This window comes from Megascapheus bottae, chromosome 6 (genome assembly GCF_031878675.1).
Source record: "Megascapheus bottae isolate mThoBot1 chromosome 6, mThoBot2.hap1, whole genome shotgun sequence".
Classification (NCBI taxonomy): domain Eukaryota; kingdom Metazoa; phylum Chordata; class Mammalia; order Rodentia; family Geomyidae; genus Megascapheus; species Megascapheus bottae.
This window is the reverse complement of record NC_143514.1, coordinates 48,642,047-48,662,501: the sequence shown is the minus strand read 5'-3', so window position 1 is coordinate 48,662,501 and position 20,455 is coordinate 48,642,047. Positions and strand designations below refer to the sequence as shown.

Here is a 20,455-nt window from a genome sequence, read left to right as displayed (position 1 = left end):
GGAGGGCCTGCCAGGCACATGGCCTGGAAGTGAGGTGACAGAAAGGGAGGTGCCAGGTTGTCACCTTATTTTTGCAGGGAACAGGGTGTGAAGGCAGCCAGAGCCTGGCCTGCTTGGTCTAGGGCTGCTTCCTGGAGCATGGGCCTTCTCCTGTGGGGGTCTCACTCATGGGGGTGGGTGGACACCTGAGGGGTGAGGTGGCCCATGGAAGGATCGACTGCCCACATGTGAATAAATATCAAAATAAACTAACGCCTGTTCATCCTTTGATCTGTGTTGCCTTTGTGTGTCATCTCTGGGGCTTGAACTCAGGGCCTGAACACTGTTCCTGAGCTTTGGTTGCTCAAGACTAGCAGTTTTACTCTTGAGACAGAGCTCTACTTCCAGTTGCTTGTGTAGTTTACTGGAAATAAGAATCTCACAGACTTTCCTGCCTGGGTTGGAACTGATATCCTCAGATCTCAGCTTCCTGATTAGCTAGAATTAGAGGTGGGAGCCACTTGCACCCAGTTCTTTGTTACCCTTTTAGAACAAGCAGCGTTTCTGACCTGTTTTGCTTTTGTGACTTGATATTTATTGCACAGTTTATAGCCATTTCTATTTTGTAGTTGTATTTACTTATTTTGTAGTCTGCCAGGAAAGAACTTGGCTTAGTTGGATATGGCGGGGATATCAGGCACTCCCTCTGGTGTCCATCTTACAAGAGTACAATGAATGTCGTCTTGTAGCCTCTCCAAGATCCACCCACAATTGTGGTGCCTCATCTGAGGATCTGCTCTACCACTTGTCCATCCCAGGCCACAGAAGAGAGGACAGGACGTAGTGCAGAGACTCTTCATGCAACCCCTGCTCACAACCCTGCAGATGCTTCTAATGCATCAGGGTCCTTGACTTCAAACAAAGCATGGCATGTGACTAACTTTCCCACTTTTTTAGTCTGGGGAGATACTGGGAATAGACATCCTGGATCTACTCCAGGCACATCCTCTTGGCTTCTTCTCAGATACTTGGTTCCTGGCCAACAGAATACTTCTGCATGTAGGAATTTTCTGGGTTGACTGAGGACACAAATATATGTGAACAGAATTGTTACTTCTGATATATGGGTGGGGGTAGCCAATGCAAACAGGAATTCGGCTCACCCTGCTTTTGAGGAGCTGAGAGTCTAGGGGGAGAGATAGTTATCTGTTTCCAACAGGACAGAGGTAACCTTCACAGAGACACTGAGCTGGGGTTTTATAGGTTAAATAGAATTCTTCCAGGCAGAAGAAGAGAATGATGAGTAAAGCAGTGAGAGACTGAGGTCAATGGGTCAGCATGGCTGCTGGCAGGCAGGGGAGCACAGTACACATAGAGAGGAATGGAGCTGAGACTCCTGGGAAGGAAGCTGCCCCTTCCCCTGCAGTGGATGGGTTAAGGAAAGGGAGCAGCTCTGCTGTGTGACAAAGGGTTTAGGCTGAAGTCCAGAGCAAGAGAGCTTAGGGAAGCCAGGCCTGTGGTGAGGCTGCTTCTCCGTAGGTGGGAAAGGTGATGTCAGGATTTGAACTCAAGGCTGCAGGAACTGAGAAGACATCCAGTCCACTCCCTGTGGCATGCCTGTGGTGGCTGGGCCAGCTCCAGCTGCTCACCTGGGTTGAGTCATGATGATTGTAGAGCACGGTCAGAAATCCAGCCTTCTCCTGCCCAAGGCTGAGGATTGGAATCAAGGCAGACGTAGTGAGTGTGGATGTGGAGACTGATAGCTGAGCTGCAGTGGGGGAAGGGAAGGACTGGGAGGGAGAGCAGAGCCTCTGCCTCTGCGTCCCCCACTCCTTATTCCTGCCTGCTCTGCCAGGACCACAGCAGGTGGTGGTGATGATGCTTCTTATCATAATGATGGTGGGAGTACTGGTTTTCAGTGTTGGTAGTTATAGAGTTGGTGATGATGATGATGATGATGATGATGATGGTAACGGTGGTCTTGAGGCTTGTGGGGGGGATGGTGATTGAGAAGATGGTGATGGTGCTAGTGCTGCTGGTGATGATGGAAATGATGATGTTCGTGAGATGGTAACGAAATTGTGATGGAGGCTATAGTGATGATGACAGATATGATCATGGTGGTGATAATGGTGATGATGATGATGGTGGTGGTGGTGGTAGTGCCTTCTGCATGAGCTAATTAAGGAGAAGAAACAACTTCCCAGAAGATCAGCACCAGCTGGCTACAAGGAATGGTGGTGTGCTACTGCATTTGTTCACCATTTTTGTTCAGGCCTCGTGTGTCATGGGCACGTGGGTTTCTGTCATGCATCATGATCTGCTCTGGCGTGGGTAGGCAGGACTAGCCCCCGTGACCCAGAAGAATGCAGAGGCTCTGGGAAGAGGGGTGAGTATCACTGGGCAGAGGAAGGAGCCTCACCCATTCTCCCCAACCCTAGTCTGTTCCACTGCCCCCTTCATGACCTCCTCCCCTCTGCCTCCCCCTCTGCCCAGACACTGAGCTGTACCTACAGAGACTGCTGGATCCTGAGAGTTTAGGAACGGGCTGTGGACACCACTGCTCCACCCACTGCTCTGCGCACAGTCTCTGTGCCACAAAGCACATGGTAGTGTCCTGCTTTCCAGTCCTTCACTGCCTAAGACTGAAGGGCCTTCAGCATGTCAGCTCTGGCATGAGACCTCTGGAAAATGGTGTCTGACTCATTGCTGTCCCCTAGTGGTGGAGAGAGTGAGTGCACAGAGCAGGTTAGGGCCAGGAAGCTTCCACCACTGAAGCCATGCTCTGAGCAGCACCTCCCTGTCAAATGGAGGCCCAGCCAAGTCAAGCTTCCTTTTCTGGCACCCAGGGAGATCCACCGAGGCTCTGGGCCATGTGGAAGCAGCCATGGTCTGATGGGAGGCTGTCTCCCTTTTCCCTGCAGTTTACCTTTGTGCCTGCTGACGCTGACTTCCAAGGGGCCCTGTCCCTGAAAGCACTAGGCCTGCTGGAGAGCAGACTGGCTGACTTGAAGAGGTGAGTGCAGGGGTGGCCTCGTCCCAGCCTCACATCAGGAGGAGAACGGGGCGGGGTGGGGGGCAGCTGATGGGAAAGCATATGGTAGGGCTCCAAGTTGCCTCCCCATGTCCTGAGAACAACCTATTAGAAATCATGGGCTGATTCTGATTCTTGATTCTGGGAACTAAATATTGTTATTCCATTGTACAGATACGGAAACTGAGACTCAGAGAAATATAGTCACCAGCCCCAAATCTCATGTGGGACCTGACTCAAGGCTGATTTGGTTCTGAGGCATAACCAAGAGCACCCTGGCCTCTGCTGACCCTCTGGCTGTGTCCCTGAGGACTGATTGGAGTGTCAGGCTCAGAGACGCTCTACTTGGCTGAGGGAAGCTGAGAGCACCGGCACGTTCTGCTCTGACAATGAGTGGACAGTGTAGGGGTAGCAATGCAATGGACATCTACCTGCTGGGGGGGGCTGTCCAGCTCTGTGCCGGGGCTAGGAACCCTGGCTTTTCTTGTCACCTTGGTTTTCTTGCCACCTCCTTATCATTTCTGAATCCTATGACCTTGGGTAGCTCGTCTCTGACTGTCATATCCAACAGACTGCAAACTAAGGCCTGCACCAGCAGCTAAGGTTGGTGTACTGGGGGTACAGGCCAGTTTCAGTCCCTGGGAGTAGTTCTCCTCAACTGGCCTCCTCTATCATGGAGAGGGTCAGATGACCATACTGCCAGAGCATGTCAGTCCAGCAGCCCATAATAACTAAAGCTCAATACCTGGGTGATCCATGTGTACAAGGGGAATGACCATGCCTGCGGGAACTTTGGCTTAGCTGTCTGGGGCCGTGTGCCCCCCCATGGAACTGGTCTCCATTTTCCCCTCATACTCTGGGCCTCCCTTTGGGATACCAAGTGAAGGGAACACAAGACTGGGAGTCAGACTTGGGGTCAGGCCCACTGTGTGAGGCCTCAGGCTTGTCATCCATGAATGGGTACAGGAAGATCCCCTGAGGGCCATCTGGTGAGAACATAGGGGAGAACACTGAGGTGGGCTAAGTGGATTGCCGCTCATCTGCCTGTTTTCTCCCACCACCTCTGTCTCTCTGTCTGGAAGTCGACTATGACCAGAGTCTGCCCAGCTTCAGCCACATCCAGATGAAGGTCATGGGCTACAGTGAGGACCCCCGCCCACTGCTGACCCCTGAGCTGAAGTCGGGAGTCAGCGGTGGAGGAGAGGGAGGCCCTGGTGACGCTCAGACCTGGATGGAGGCTGCCGTGGTTGTCCACAGGAGTCTGGAGGAGGAGAATGAACAGGAAGGAACCCCAGCTCAGGGCAGGTGAGTGTGCACAGGAGGGGAGGGCTGGGAGCCACCGAGGGTGGGGCCTTGGGAGTGAGGGGCAGGCAGCAGGGGATGTGGGCCATGATGGCAGCAGCAAACCAATGAGTAGACGGTGGTCAGACATGCCTGGCTGCAAACCAGCTCTTTGGCCGTGCAAACTGGGAGCCTCCGTTTCCCCGCTGGAATAGTCATTCCCACTTCCCAGGGGTGTTGTGGGGCTTGGGACAAAGCACTTGGGATGCCTGGCACACAATAGGTCCTTGCTTTCTGTGGCTGTTTGTCATGAGTGCTGGAGGCCAAGGAAGCAGAGGACGTGAATCCACTGCTGTCACCTTGCCCAGTGACCACAGGCCAGGCACTCTCCCTGCATGCCTGTCCCTGCTTGCTCGTGACTAAGGTCCTGATTCATTTGCTTGTTTACTCATTCATTAATTCCCTCTGGGCCTGCCTGGCCTCCAAGCTCTGGAACTCTAGTCTTGTGGGGCAAGCAAAGGGGATAACGGAGTAAGCCTTGGGGTGGCAAGGGCTGTGAGGGAGCAGAGGAGAACCAGCAATGGGTGAAGATATAATGACTGGAGGAATAGATTTCACAGTAATCTAACAGCCCTGTTTTGAACTGCTACCCCATGCCAGGCACTGTGTAATATGCCTTTCACGTTGTTATCAGTTCAGTGTCTCAGAGACAGGCTCGGCAATGCATCCTCTTATTTCTCCCCACTTCCCAGGGAAGGAAACTTTCTTGAAGAGGTGAGTGCTCTCCTCAGGCCCTGTACCTGGAGGCCATGATCACGACGCAGGCAATTTGACTCAGGGCAACACTTTTTTTTTTAATTGTCAGGATAATGTGTAGAGGGATTACAGTTACATTGGTCAGGTATAAGTGCATTTCTTCTAGCACATTGAAACCCCTTCTCATGTTTTTGTCCCTGTTTCCCTCTCCCCACCTCCTCCAATCATCTTGTTCCCCCCCCCCTTCCCTTTCCTATTTCAAATAAACAAATATCAGGGCAACTCTTCACTTCTCTGTTTTTCTCCCTTCCAGTCTCTGTTCTGTCCTTTGGCTGGACTTGGCTTTCTTCCAAAATAACCTGGACATGGACGCCAGTGAAGGCAGCAGCCTCAACTCATCTCCAACTAACAGGGAGGAGCTGCACCATGGGCCACAAGAGCCATAGGCCCACATGAGAGCCCTTCCGTGACTGCCCTAATCGATGACACCCCCACAGCGAATGACATGGCCCTGAAGAAGCAGTCCAGCCCCACAACTGACAGCAATCACTGAAGACAAAGGAGAAGAAGAAGGCCACTGTAGTCTCAGGGTCCTTACAACCCGAAGAGGAAGAGGAAGACTTGTACTATGGGCTGCCAGACAGCCCTGAGGACCCCCATTCAGACAAGGAGCTAGGCTTTGAGCCTGACAGCTGGGGCGGAGGTGACTCTGCTCCCACATTTCCAACCTAGCAGCACTGCCAACCCTAAGTGACATGACAGGGCCTCAGTTTCCCAATCTGCCATGTGGGACTGAGTGTAAGGTCAAAGGAGACAGGATGGGCTGGAACCTTCTGAGAGCTGTAAAGGATTCTGCAGGTGGGGATGACAGTTCTCAGGGGACCATTGCTCTTTCTGCTTCATCCTGCAGCCCTGAAGGTCCAGTGAGATTTGTTGAGATTTTCACAGCTAGATTCTCAGAAACGCTTTCCAGTCCAAAGATGGCCTGTGGTGCTACCAGGACCCTTGTCCTGCACGAAGGCCCCCCAGGGTCCTCCTAATCAGTTTTCATTCTCTGGAAGGTAGTATGATCCTTTCCTCTCCTCTCCTCTCCTCTCCTTTCCTTTCCTTTCCTTTCTTTCCTTCCTTCTTTTCTTTCTCTATTTTTTTCTATGTTCCTTCCTCTTTTTTGTTTTTAATTTTGCCACATTTCCTCCTTCCTGTTCCTGTGGGGTGCATAACTGACCTCTGCTGACTCTCGACTTCACGTCTGGACAGCCCTACCCCAATACACACACACACACACACACACACACACACACACCCTACAACATTCTATTTTTTTCTGCTGCCCCTGCCCTAGCCTAGGTGGCCTTATTGATTATGATGCCTTTTGATGAGTTAAAGGTCATTTTTCCAACCTTTCTTTCTAATGCAGGCCTTACTGATATCCCAGCTTCCTAGAATAAAGGTGTCCTCACTTTTTCTTTTAATGTAGATTGTGTGGCTTGAATGCTGGACCTGGGCACTCTCCCTGAGCTCTTCAACTCAGGACTAGTGCTCTACCACATTGAGCCACAGTGCCATTACCAGTTTTCTGGTGGCTAATTGGAGATGTGAGTTTAAAGGGCTGTCCTGCCCAGGCTAGCTTTGAACCACAGTTATCAAATCTCAGCTTCCTGAGTAGCTAAGATTACAGATGTGAGCCACCAGCATGTGGCAGTCCTCCCTTCTTTTGTTTCCAGGGAGGCAGGCACATTTTTCACTGTGGCTTGCCTCCTGCCCCCTCTCTATGGGGTCCTCTCAACGCTATTGACCTGTCTCCGGCGTCCAGAGTTGGTGGTCCCTGAGCACATGTAGAGCACACCAGACCCCTCAGACAATGCCACCCCCTTGAGTTCCCAAATTTTATACACTTTAATGGCCTGTGTTCAAGTCCATGTAGGGCTACCTTTCCAAACCTCCCTGGGCGAGATATCACTCTTAGTTTCTTTCAGCTTTCCCCCCTGCCTTCAGTACTTGAGTTTAAACTCAGGGCTCCTAGTTGCTTGGCTGGTACTGTGCCACTTGAACCACCTCTCCAACCTTTTGTGTTTTAGTTCAGCTAAGACTCCACATTATTGCTCCTGAGCAGCTGGAATTCCAGCTGTCAACCCCCAAATCCAGCTTGTTGGTTGAGTTGTGGTCTTGATCACTTTTGGTCCAGGCACGCCCAGCCATTCTTGCTAGAGGAGGCAGTTTTGTTGAGGAAGCTGCCCAAAAGGTTGCTGCAGACACAGTTCAGTGGCCAAGAGGCAACAGGACAGAGAACCTCTATTTGCCACTTTCAGCCAACCATTGAACACAGCACTCTTTTTGTGCCAGGAAGGTGGTTCTTCATGAAAAGGAGCAAAGGGTGAGCCCCGCTCCCATGTCTCTGACAACCCCACCGGTCCAGTGCTGGTGTGGTCTGGTCCTGTGGCTCTTTGGAGGCTCTGCTCACAGATGGGAAGGGCAGCTGCTGGGAAACCCCAAGGTCTGAGCTCAGCACTGAGAATCTTCGGCTATCAGCCAGTCATACTAAAGCCCTGGGGAGAGCCCCTATGGGCTGGGCTGCCAGTCCCCCTTTCATCCTCCTGCCTGACACACAGTAGGTGCTTTCTGGATTCTTGTCCCTTTGGATTCTTGGACATGTGCCTGAAAGAAATCTTTACCAACTCAGTGGCTTACAACACTGAAACGTGACTGTATCTCTGTGGCATCTTCCTAGATTCTAAGATCTGGCTCCTGTAGACTGGAACTCAGAACCCAGGCTATTGCTCTGCGTGGAGGCCTGGGTGGGGATGAGATGCTCAGAAGGAAGGGATAGAGGCCAGAGAGGGATCCAGGCTACATTTAGCGTGGTAAGCTAGGCGGTGGGAGGGAAGTGAGGGCTCTGCCATCAGGCTGAGTAGAGTGGCAGCCAGAGTGGAGGGAGCCTGGAGGGGGTGGTGGGAGGGGCTGGGAGACACCTCGAGGTGAGAGGTGGAGACCTGAGTGCAGGGCTGGTCTCCAGATCCATTAGGACCGGGGATCTTTTCTACACCTCTCCCCCACTTCCCACCAGGGCAGGATGAGACAGAAACCAGATGATCATGGCTCTGGGGCATTTGTGGAGGCCGAGCTGGGCTCTAGTATTTAATCAGATGGGACTGTCCTGGGTTTCAGGTGTACAGCGCTCTGTACCCTAGGTTTCTCCCAACTTAGAGATCCTGGGCTGTAGGCGGGTGCTACACAGTGCGCCAGAGAGACCTGCCGCCCTGCCCAACCACTTGCTTGGTCCTTGTAGGTCCTGGTTCTGAGTGTCAGTGCCAGGGCACAGATCTCTCCTCCTGTCCCAATGGGCACTTATGGCTCTGAGCGCTCACGGTGGCCTCTGCCGCCTCTGCTGCTGCTGCTACTGCTGTTGAACACCATGAGGGCCAGAGGCCATGAACAGCTGGATGGGTCTGGAGCCCAGAAGGAGCTGGATGGAGACAGAAAGGATTCGGGGCTCCCCCCTCCATGGGAGATCCTCCACTGGCCCACAGCCATCATGTACAGAAGTTCTCAGGTGCGAATGGGATGGGAGTGAGCAACTGTGTGGATGTGGATGCCATTTCTTTTCCTCTGACCTCAGTTTCCCTGGTGTAAGGGAAGGTCTGAAGCAAAGAACCCCACGAGCCTTCTGCTCATCTCACGATGGACTTGGCGTAGTCCTGGGACCATAAGCAACAGGATAGGGAGATAGGTTAGTTAGAAATGCAGGGCCCCACTGTGCCTAGAGGCAGGAGGTCACAGGCATGCTGGGATGGGGCCAGAGCTCTGCATCCTCACAGGCGCTGCCGCCTGCACTTTACCTTCTGGATGGACTTCATGTTTGGAAGTGTGTGGATCTGTTTGTGGGTGATGTCAGCAGGGCTTTGTGTGGTTGGGAAGGTGAGTCAGCTCCAATCTGTAGTCTGGGTCCTGGGTCTCTGGTTCTAACTTGATCTATAGACAGGACTAGGTGTTCCTTTCAGTGTCCTCACGCTCTTTTTCCTCTCTTGGGGCAGAGTTCCTGGAAGGTGCCCAACACCTACCTGGTGGTGTTCCTGGCATCCCAGCTGAAGCAGATGGAGAGTATCGTCCACCAGCTGCAGGCCCAGGCTGCCAGCCAGGGCTTCATGGTTGAAGTGCTGCATGTCTTCAAAGACCTCTTTCCTGGCATCCTGATGAAGACGGACACCGTGGGCGCCCTGGACATGGTGAGACCCCACTCAGGCATGTACTTCCCAGGCTGGGGTGAGGCCTGTGCGTGCTGCCCACTTAGGGGACAGCAGATACTTACTGAGTACTGGTGGGTCTCTAGCTCAGTGATGTCAATCTACTCAGGCAGCTTCTTTGCTAGCCTGGCCGATTCCCCTGTAGTACATCGTCCATTCATCCTCATTTGAAGCATGAGGGCTTCTAGTGCAGAAAGACCACACAGCCCCACAGGGTGCAGCTGGGATCCCAGTGCTGGCTTGCCTGGCCAGTTTTCCTGTGCTAGGGCATTGGGTCTGGGGCCCCAGGTAAGGTGAGAGAAGGGCCAGGAATGGCCCAGGATGATGTGAGGTGTGCTCCAGGACAGAGTGGAGGCCAAGCGCACACACTCTGTCCCTAAATTCTTATTGGTGCCCTCTGCTCCCTTTGGCCAAGCACCCAGAATGCACCACCAAGGGGCCTGGCACTGTGGTCTGAAAAGAAAAAAGGGGAGAAGGAGGTGGACACACAGGATGGGCAGTGCTGACATCCTGATTTGGGCATGAGGTCCATGTCCCAAGGAATTCTCCCACAATACAGTCTACCTAGAACCGGCACTGCCTGGCTCCCAGATGAGATGTGGACACCAGAATCCTCCCTGTTCTTAAAGTGGGGCCCAGCTCCCAGTTGTAGAAACACTGGCCTAGCTTCTCTCCTCCAAACCTCCAAGAGGAGTGAAGATCCTGGACTTTGCCTTCTGGTCATGGGAGGCAACTGTGGGATACCATGGGTCAGGCTGGGGGAACCGGTGTGACCAGGTGAGGCTAGTGCTGGGTGCTGCTGGCCAGGTGACTCATGAAATGGAGATCCTGTGTCCTTGGCATCCACAGGTCCTGAGGCTGAGGAAGGTGAAGTACATCGAGGAGGATTCCTTCGCCTTTACACAGAGTCTCCCGTGGAGCCCGGATCAGAATTCTTCTCTGTGGAATCAGTCTTTAAACATCACATGGAACATGCATTCAGTTTCTCCTGAGTTGAATCAGTTGAAGAACTCCAACCACAGCAGTAAGACCACGGCTGCCATGGCCTGGAATCTCATCTGCCCATCTTCTCTGTCCTCTCCTCTCCTGACTCGGGATTGCACCCTGTCTTGGTGCTGGGTACAGAATGAAGGGACATGTGGCTAAGGTTTTCTCTTCTACCTTCCTTTTTTTTTTTTTTTTTGCCAGTCTTGGGCTTGAGCTCAGGGCCTGAGCACTGTCCTTGGGTTTTCTCAAGGCTAGAGCTCTTTCGCTTGAGCTTCAGCACCACTTCCGGCTTTTTTCTATGTATGTGGTACCGAGGAATCGAACCTGGGTCTTCATGCATGCTAGGCAAGCACTTTAACCACTAGGCCAAAGTCCCGACCCTACCTTCTTTTTTTTAAAAAAAAAAATTGGGGCCTTGAATTCAGGGCTGATACATGCTGTCCCTTTGATTTTTCTTCTCAAAGATTGCACACTACCACTTGAGTCACAGCTCTACTTCCAACGTTTTGCTGGTTAATTGGAGGAGAGAATCACATAGACTTTTCTGTCCAGGTATGCTTTTGAAGTGTCGTCCTCAGATCTCAGCTTCCCAAGTAGCTGCGGTTACAGGCATGAGCCACTGGTGCCTGATAACCACCTCCATAATTCTTGTTCCCATCTTCTGTTCAATAGGCCACACGTTCCTTAGGAGGAGACTGGATGTGACTGTGACTTAGAGTCTCTGGTTCTCAAAACAAGACCAGATCTATGGGAATTTATCCCATCTGAGTCCCTGATCTCTTCCCAGCCTCCAGGCCTCTGTGACCACGCTTCCCTCTGCTTTTGCAGAGGGAGGCTGGGGAAGGGACTGGGAAAATGGCTGTGTCTAGTGGGGTATCACAGGAACACTGAGTGGGAAAGGCAGTAAGGACACCTACTTCAGGAAAAGATCAGAGGTTCCGTGTAGTATTGGATGGGCCTGTGCAGATCTGGGGACTGGATCAGGGTCTGAGGAACCCCCTCCCATTCTGGGCCTTTCCCTTAGCTGTGACTAGGCAGTGATCAGGCTTTTCCTCTTCACTGAATGTTTAGAAGCGTTAAGGAGGCAAAGGTTAGGCAGTGTCTTCAGGGTTGGAAGTTGAGTGATATTGGTGAGCTGTCATTTTGCCTGTGCCCCATCTTCCCATCTTTCTGCAGTTTCTTGCTTTCTCCTGTCACCACTCTTCTTTTCATTTCTCTTTCTCTTCATTTACTTATTTTATTTAACTCACTGGTGGTATCGGGACTTGAACTCTGTGTTCAGCTTACTTGTTCAGGCTGTCACTTGAACCACATCTCTAACCTGGCTTCGTATTAGTTAATTGGAGATGGAATCTAGAGGACTTCTCAACCCAGACTGGCTGTGAACTGTTAATTCTAGCTACTCAGAAAGGAGTAGCTAGAACTGTGGGCATGAGTGACTGGTGTCCAACTTCTTTATTTTGTTTCCTCCCTAATAGTCTTGGGTTTTGCATTTAGGGCCCTATGCTTGCTAGGCAAGTCCTCTACCAACAGAGCCATATATACATTAGTTATTATTCAGATAATCTTTCATATTTATGCCAGACACCTGAACAACAATCCTTACTTTGCTTGCTGAGCAGAGAGGATGACAGGCTTGTGCTACTCTCCCTAGCTATTGGGTGACAAACAGTCTTGTGAACTTTGTACCTGGGTCGGCTTTGATCCACCTGTTTTCTAACTCAAAAACAGCAGGGTTTAGGGATGTGAGACACTGTACCCGGCCTTCCTCATCATTCTTCAGTGACGCCACTCTGCATAGGATTTAAGGCCCCACTGGTTCATCCTGGCTGATCTCACATGCCAAGACCTCGTTTCCAGATAAGATCTGGGGTGGTAGTGGGATTTGAATCTAGGGCCTCACGCTTTTTGGGTTACCACTTGAGCCACAGCTCTAGCCTCCACATAGGCCTAAAAAGATGTGGCATGTCTTTTCTGGGGTCCCTGGTGAGTAGCAATCCTGCAGGTTCAAAGTAGATAGTCTCTTCCTGCCCCCTTGGATTCCCATGATGGACTTGTCTCTCCCTGGAGGGGTGGGGACAGGGCTGGGGAGCCCGTACTAGAGTCTTCTCAAGGGCTTGGCTGGAGGAGACCCTTTAGAAGCTGCTGCAGTGGGACAGGGCAGAGCAGGTGTCACATGGATGGGTACAAAGCAGCCTGGGCAGGCACAGCACTGTCCCTTCCTTCATGGAGAGGCCACATGGCTCAGCTGACAAACCTATTTGTGTTCCTCAAACCCAACCTTGTAAGAGAATGGAAATGGTAGGAGGAGGTTATGAGGACATAGGCAGAACTTGGAGTGAGGTGGCCACAAGCCAAGGGAAGCCAGCAGCCACCAGAAGAAGGAGGACAGGGCAGTGAGCCTTCTTATCCTGGACCTTCACAAGGAGTGTGGCATGGCTGGTCTCTTCATCTAGAATTGCAGTTCTGTTTGGTCATCAGGGCAACCACAGAGCTTATGCTGCTGTAACTCTCCTTAAGAGAACCAGTAGTAGGAACAAGTGACTGAGACCTTGCCACTGGGCTGCTCCCAGCCAGTGACAGCGCTAAGGTGGAGCTGGGCCATTGCAGTTGATAACAAGACTTAGTAACAGGCAGCATGCTGCTGGGAAATTTCCTGACTCTGTCTCATTGGACAGCTGCATGGCTTTGAACAGCTCCTTATCTCTATGTCTTAGAGCCTGGTCAGTAAAATAGTCTCAATAGAAGGCAGATTGAGAGGACTTTTGGAAGATTGAGTTTTTTCTACACTCCTTGAAACGGTGCACACAATTGGTAAGCAGAGCAGAGTAAAATTGGTACACATGAAGCACATATAACATCACTTTTCTCCTCTTTTTAAAAATTTTTTTTGCCAGTCCTGGGGCTTGAATTCAGGGTCTGAGCACCGTTTTTGGACACTTTTTCTCAAGGCTAGCACTCTGCCACTTGAGCCACAGTGCTAGTTCTGGCTTTTTCTGTGTGTGTGGTTCCGAGGAATCGAACCCAGGCCTTCCTGTATGCTAGGTAAGCATGCTACCAGTAGGCCACACTCCTAGCCCTATTTTTCTCCTCTTTCTCCTCTAACACAACTGTTGTCCTGGGAAGACAAGGAGAGCCCTGTGGAGGTGTATCTCTTGGGCACTGGTGTCCGGCCTAATCACCGGGAAATCAAGGACAGGATCATCATCTCTAACTTTGAGAGCGGGCCTGAGGAGGAGTGGCTGAGCACCAGCACATCGGGGACACAGGTGAGCTGCCCTTCCCCGACCCCATCCTGGAGGTGGGTGAGGACCACCAGACCTGGAGCGCCGTGGCACCCCTCCCCAGCCATGACTGTGCATCCCCAGTTCTCACTTGCAGGGGACGAAGGGAGGGCTTGTCAGTCCATCCGGGGCATGTTAGGAAATCGTGGGATGGGCGGCTTTCTCATCTGGTCCTTGTGTTGGTTGAACAGGAGGACAATTGTGAAAGCCATGGCACCCACCTGGCAGCGCTGGTCAGCGGCCAGAGTGTTGGCGTGGCCAAGGACATCAGCATACACAGCCTGCGTGTGCTCAACTGCCAAGGGAAGGGCTCTGTCAGCAGTGTCCTCATGGGTGAGTGGCAGACCCCAGCAGCCATACTGACCCCGTCATCCAGTTGACAAGACTGAACCATCGCTGCTGTTCAGAGGGAAGGGGCTGGAGGAAGGCCGTGTGTCCCTCTCCAGGCAGTCATCTTGGCTTCGTTCTCTCAGGCTTGGAGTTTATTTGGAAAAAGCTGGTCTCCCAGCCGTCCAAGAGGATGGTGGTGCTGCTGCCCCTGGTGAGTGGGTACAGTCAGAGCCTCAACAACGCCTGCAAGCGCCTGGCAAGGGCTGGAGCAGTGCTGGTGGCTGCTGCAGGAAACTTTCAGAGCAATGCCTGTGCCTACTCCCCGGCGTCGTCTCCTGAGGTAGGTGCCAGCAGGGATTCTGGCACAGGTCCAGCCTTGCAGGTTGTCAGAGGCTTAGTACCTTGGCCACCAATTAGAAAATGGGTGGGGCTAGTTCTGACTTCTCTTCAAAGCCCCGCCCCCTCCTGCAAATCCTCCATCTAAGCCATTGCCCCTCTTCTGATTGGCATTTGCCGAGCCACTGCTTTATGTGGAGCTAGTCTGGGCCTGGCAGTACCAAGTGAACACCTATATCCCATTTAAGGACTTCTGAGTTCCGGAAGGAGGGGGAAGTGCAGAAGCAAATTTTCTCTCCCTCCTCATCCTTGACAAACCTTCAGGCTCTATCCCAACAGGGTCTTCCAGAGATGACTGTTAAAAACTCCTGTAACCAGGCTGGTTCATTGTGGTTTGCTCCATTGCACTGTGGCTTATTGATAATCACATTGTCTATTTACTGTTTATCTCCCCACTACATACAATCTCCGTGGGCAAGGGGAGTGCTTTCTTCATCCTATGGAAGCCTTAGGACAGGATAGGATATCAGCTGTGCCCAGGACCAGATTTTCCTCAGGAGGGCACATTGCATGAGGCTCAAACAGGTGGTATAGGTGTTGATCAGATTCCCCTGCAGCCTTTCCCTCAACTCTGTCTGCCACATTCCAGGTCATCACTGTTGGAGCTGTGGATTATGAGAACCAGCCTTTCACCCAGGGATCTCTGGGGACCAACTATGGCTCCTGTGTGGACATATTTGCCCCTGGGAAACGCATTGTCAGTGCCTCCAAAGACTGCAATGAGTGCTATGCAATGCAGAGTGGAACTTCACAGGCAGCTGCCCATGTGGCTGGTGAGTCACCAAGCCACCTGGGCCACCAGGATTCCAGTAGCTTCTTTGGCCAGATCCATGTATGCCAGGCTCTGTGCAGGAGGACCAGAGGGGCAGACCTGATGATCACGGTGCCATTTGGCATCACTGAGGTTGGGTGGATAAATAGGAGTTCACCTGGTGAATTCCTGTTAGGAGAACAAGATGTGTTCCCTTCTAGCTTTCCCTAAGCAAAGGCTTGCAGGTGGCTTCATTTAGGGAAAAGGATGTGATATGTTCATGTGTGCACATTCGTGTCCTAAAAGGAGTCCCAGATAGGACAGAGGGCCAGGCCATCCCCTTGTGTGACCTCTCCCTCCCCCACCAGGCATCACAGCCCTGATGCTCACGGCCCAGCCAAACCTCACTGTGGCTGAGCTGAGGCAGAGGCTGATCCACTACTCCATCAGAAACGCTATCAATGACACCTGGTTCCCCGAGGAGGAGCGATTAATGACCCCCAACCTGGTGGCCGCGCTGCCTGCTAGCACCCAGGAAACAGGTGAGCAGGGCAGGTGGGTAGGCAGAGGCCAGCCTGGGTGTGAAAGAGCCATGCAATCGTAACAAGCCCCAACCTGGTCTACAGAAGGACTGTCTACCTCAGCTAGGACTTGAGGCTTGGGGACATCTTTACAACACTGACATTTTGACTAATGGTTTCATGTAATATCGAATCACTCTCCCTCATGTCAGTCTGAAGTTTTCTCTGGAGTTTCTCTGGGTTTCCTGCACCCCCAGATCCTCCTGACACAGAGACTCGCTGCAGGTGGACAGCTGTTGTGCAGGTCGGCGTGGTCAGCACCTTCGGGCCTCACACTGGCAGATCCTGCTGATGCTCAGTGTGACCAAGAGGAGGAGCTGCTGGGCTGCTCCAGTTTCTCCCAGAGTGGGAAGCGGCAGGGCCAGCATGTGGGGGTGAGCTGCACCTTTCTGTGTGTTCAGTCCTCTGTCCTCTGGATCCCAATCCCTAACTCTACTTAAGGCCTTGACAGGGCCAGGTGTTCCTGGGGGACTCAGGACAGACATCTCCCTCATGGAAACAGGAGGGAAAGGACAGTGGTGGCTTAGTCTCTGCCTTGCCTATAGACATCTCCATATTGGGTTGTTGTTGGCTTAAGCCTTTTAGGAGGCTGAAATCTAAGGAGTAGATTCAAAGCCAGCCCAGGCAGGAATGTTCAAGTGATTCTTGAATCACTAATAAACCACAAAGAAAAGCTAGAAGCAGAGCTGCAGCTCCCATGGTAGAATGCTAGCATTGAGTGATAAGAGACAACAAACTGGCCCTAAATTGAACTCCCAGTATTGGCACTCTCCCTGCTGCCCACCCCTCCCCAAAATTAAAGTCATAGCTAGGACCCTCAAGCTGGGATATCTGGGGCTTTGTGAGCTGAGGGGGTTCCCAGAGTTGGGGTGGCCCAGCGCTGGAGGGTGGGGGTGGGTAGAGGGGCAGGGGTGTGAATGGGTGAGCATTTGTGTGTACAAGTCAATGCTGGGGAGGTTTCTCAGGAGAGGCCTGGTGGACCAGGGAACCCCCAGACCCTGAGCTGGTGTCTCAGGCCCCCTTGTCTCCACTTGGAAGCCATTGTCAGTGTGGGGAAGACTCCTATCTGAGATGCCCATGGCAGGGCAGGGTGACTTGGGGTGCTGCTAAGCAGTGCTGAGGACTCAGGAACCAGAACTTGCAGACTGGGTCCCTCTCACACCAGATTCCCTTATCCCCCAAAACCTCTTCACAACAAGTTCCCATTTCTCTCTTTGACTCCCAGATCCTAGGAAAAAGACGTGTTTGCCTGGCATTTGGAGATAGCCAAGTTTATGCGGTGGCCAGATGCTGCCTGCTCCCCAGAGCCACCTGCAGCGTCCACACAGCTCCTCCAGCCTTGGAGGGGCTGAAGACCTACAGCCACTGCCGGGATCCTGACCAAGTCCTCACAGGTAGGGCTGGTCCTGCCAGGGTGAGCAGGACACCCTGTCTCCTGGTGCACAGGAGATCTGTCCCCCACACTTGGTCCCCATGAGTGTGAGCATCACATCTGCAGCTTGCATGCTGTGTGGCCTTGGGCAGGTGGCTTCATTTCTGTCTGCCTTCCCTGCTTCAGTGGTGGTGATGACAGGGGTGACAGCTGGGCTCTGTCTTGGGCACTGGGAGCTCTTTACCAGCGGTGTGTGTGGAGAGCCGCAGTTCAGGCCTGTTAGGATTGGGGCACAGGTCAGCTTTATTCTAATCTGCCCTCAGGAGCTAGCAAGTTTCTTATCAGCCCTGTGCCTTAGTTTTCCCCTTGTGAATGCTCAGCTCTTAGCTTGGGATAGTATGCATTCTTGTGGCCACTGTCGCCGACCATCACTCTGAAGTCCTTTCTCTGGTGGTTGCAGTCATAGGTGAGGGCCACACTTAGGAGCTAGGAACTGTGGTTCTTGGGCTGGAGCCATGTTCAGATGGAGCTTGGGGCCAGGGAGGGTTTGGGGGGCTGTGGGAATGATCTTGAGTCACTGGCTCAAGAGTTGATTCTTGGCCAGCTAAGTATTGAGGAGAGTCTGAAGGTTCTTGAACAGTAAGGATTAGGTGGTTTAAAATCTGGTTGGATTATCAGCAGCCCAATAAGCCCAGTGTCTGGAGCCTTGTCCAGGACAAGAGCGCCATGTGGCTGCTGGCCCGGCAGGAAACCTGGCCTTTGGCCAGTCCAGCAGAGCCACGAGTACTCACTGTGCAGCCCATACCCAAGTTCCATTTGCAGCTAAGGTTGCCACGTGCCTTTTCTATAGCCACTCAGGTAGGACAAGAGCTCTGGTCCTGGTTATCATAACCCCAGTGTGGGCAGAGCCGGGTCCTGCATGGGCAGAGCTGGGACTTCTCTGACGTGCTCCTGCCTCAGCTAAGCAGCAGCTCTGGCGTCGGTGTTATTGCTCTGGCTGTTTACACATAGGGAAAATGAGGCTTGATGACGTGCATGAATTTCCAGCCAGGTGAACCTGATTCCCCACCTGACAGACCCAGGCTCATGCTGAACTACTCATGGGGAAGGGAACTGCGGCGCAGGCCATTATCTCTTCTGCTCATACCTGCTCCAGGGTTTGCCTGGCTTTGAATCTTACAGAGAAAGGGGTATGGCAGAGAGAACAAAAAGAGAGGTTTCTCCACTTTCTGCTGTCTCAGCTGGCCCTCCTCTGCTCCAGGCTGCAGCTCCCATTGGGAAATAGATATGCTTGGTGTCTTTTCATATACGTCAAGGAAGCAAGGTCTGAATCAGCCGAGATGCTGTGCAGGACACAAGGAGGCCAGTGTTTATGCTTTCTGCTGCCATGCTCCAGGCCTGCAATGCATAACGAAGAAGTACAGGCCATTACATCCCTCGGAGAAGGTGAAGGGCTGGGGTTGTGGGAGGTGGGGTGGAGATGGATGAGATCTGCATCCTTTTGGGTGGTCAGTGGACAGGGGAGGAGGACCTGAGCCTCTGTATTGTAGTGTGCTGTGTGTGTGTGTGTGTGTGTGTGTGTGTGTGTGTGTGTGTGTGTGTGTGTGCGTGTGTATGGTGGGCTTGAATTTGTTTTTGTCCTAATTGGTAAGGTTTACTCTTCAGGTCCCCTGTCTCCCTTTGAGGATAGCATACATAAATATGGCATAAAGAAATGCAGTGTTTGGGGCCAGGATGTGGCCTACTGGTAGAGTGCTTGCCTAACATGCACAATGCTCCGGGTTTGATTCTTTGGTAACACATACACAGAAAAAGCTGGAAGTGATGCTCTGACTCAAGTGATAGAGCACTGGCTTGGAGACTTAAGGACAGTGCCCAGGCCTTGAGTTCATACCCTAGGTCTGGGAGAATGGAAGAAAGGAAGATAGGAATGGAGGGAGGGAGGAAGGCAGGCAGGCAGGCAGGCAGGCAAGCAAGCAGGCAATGCTGAGGCTGGACACATCCATGTCATGCTGTGCCTGTTCTACCTACTATCAATAAGGAAGAAGTAGATCTCAGTTTAAGGCCTACATGGGCAAAAAAAGTGAGATCCTATCTGAAAAATAACTAAAGCAAAAGGGGCCAAAGTTGAGGTTCAAGAGGTAGAGTGTCTGCTTAGCACTCATGAGGTCAAATCCACTACCATCTTAATAAAAATAAAAAAAGCAAGCCAGGATTCTATGGTTCCCACCTGCATTTGTCAGTATTCAGTAGGCTGAGAATTGAGGATTGGGGTTCAGAGCCAACATGGGCAAGAAAGTCAGTGAAACCCTTGACTCTATTGAACTACCTCCAAAAGCTGGAACTGGAGCTGTGGCTCAGGTCTGGAGTTCAAACCCCAGGATTGGTGCATACACACACACACACACACACACACACACACACACACACACACACACACACACACACACACACACACACAGGAACACTTATGCACTTAACAACCCACTGGGAGTTTTCTCAGAGCTGGAACACCTGAGCAGTGGTGGAAGGTTGGATGAAGAAGGAAAAATCCCTGAAGGGTGTGTCACACATAATCTTGGAGTCCAACAGCTAGCCTTTAGAGCCCAAGGCAGGAGGAATTGGGAACTGAAAGTGGGGTCTCTGGTCAGCACTGTTTTAGGGCCTTGTGTAGCCACTGGGAAGTAGAGTTGCCATTTCTGGGTGGGGAAGGCTGTGGGAGGTGGGGCTTCTTGGGAAGTGGGAAGTGGGAAGGGCTTTGGTTTGCTTAGCTGTCTGTCTGGGCCCCCGTGCTCTGGAAGGCTGGGCCTGAAGCACCATGAGGGAGTGATGGGCAGTGCTGGACGTGGCTCCTTTGGGGTAGAGGTGCAGAGCTGAGCTGGGTGTCCATACGTTGGTCCTCACTGTGGGTTGCTGGGAGAGACAGAGCAGCAGGTGGCTTAGGGGCCTGACCCTGCATGCTGGGCCTGGACTTACTTGTCCTCCCTGGACTCTGGCAGGTCACTGTGACCTGTGATGCAGGCTGGACCCTGACCAGCTGCAGTGCCCATCCGGAGAACTCTGTCACCTTGGGAGCCTTCCCTGTGGATAATATGTGTGTGGTGAGGAACTGGGGAGCTGCCAGAAGAGGAAGGATCAATTCGGGGTACATAACAGCCATTGCCATCTGCTGTCAGATCCAGCCCTCAAGCCAGCAGTAGAACAGATGGACAGACCTCAACCTGTCTGGTAGCACTGACCAGAGCAGGGCTACAGGGGGACTCTTGGCTGGAGAACCTTGATCTCAGCACGGGAGCCCCTCCCTGGGAGAAGTACAGAAATATGCTCCCATTAGGAGCAAGCTAGCTGACAAGTGGGTAGAGTCACCTTTCATGAGGATTTGCCTCCAGGAGTTAACTCAAGTCTGGGGGTGGCCCTTGGGCTGAAAGGGGCCATTTTTAGCAGCTACAAGTGAGGGTGATGG

The 20,455-nt window shown here is 52.3% G+C and overlaps 1 protein-coding gene and 1 pseudogene across 1 annotated transcript; both read left to right on the top strand.

Moving 5' to 3' along the window:
• Positions 1–2,852: 2,852 nt before the first annotated feature.
• LOC150061765 (barttin-like) lies at positions 2,853–5,782 on the top strand (annotated as a pseudogene).
• A 2,605-nt stretch (positions 5,783–8,387) lies between these two features.
• Positions 8,388–20,192, top strand: LOC150061764 (proprotein convertase subtilisin/kexin type 9-like). Its single transcript, XM_090333983.1, has 12 exons — positions 8,388–8,600; positions 9,082–9,273; positions 10,141–10,315; positions 13,405–13,547; positions 13,754–13,895; positions 14,036–14,232; positions 14,878–15,061; positions 15,408–15,581; positions 15,846–15,994; positions 16,846–17,014; positions 18,254–18,438; positions 19,992–20,192. Exons 1-12 carry the CDS (start codon positions 8,388–8,390, stop codon positions 20,190–20,192), a joined length of 2,124 nt encoding a protein of 707 aa, XP_090190109.1.
• The last annotated feature ends 263 nt before the right edge of the window (positions 20,193–20,455 follow it).

Coding starts and splice junctions, on each gene's coding strand:
- LOC150061764 (XM_090333983.1), top strand. CDS start 8,388: ATGGGCACTTATGGCTCTGAGCGCTCACGGTGGCCTCTGCCGCCTCTG. Junction 8,601..9,081: donor TCATGTACAGAAGTTCTCAG/GTGCGAATGGGA, acceptor CTCTTGGGGCAG/AGTTCCTGGAAGGTGCCCAA. Junction 13,896..14,035: donor TGTCAGCAGTGTCCTCATGG/GTGAGTGGCAGA, acceptor TCGTTCTCTCAG/GCTTGGAGTTTATTTGGAAA.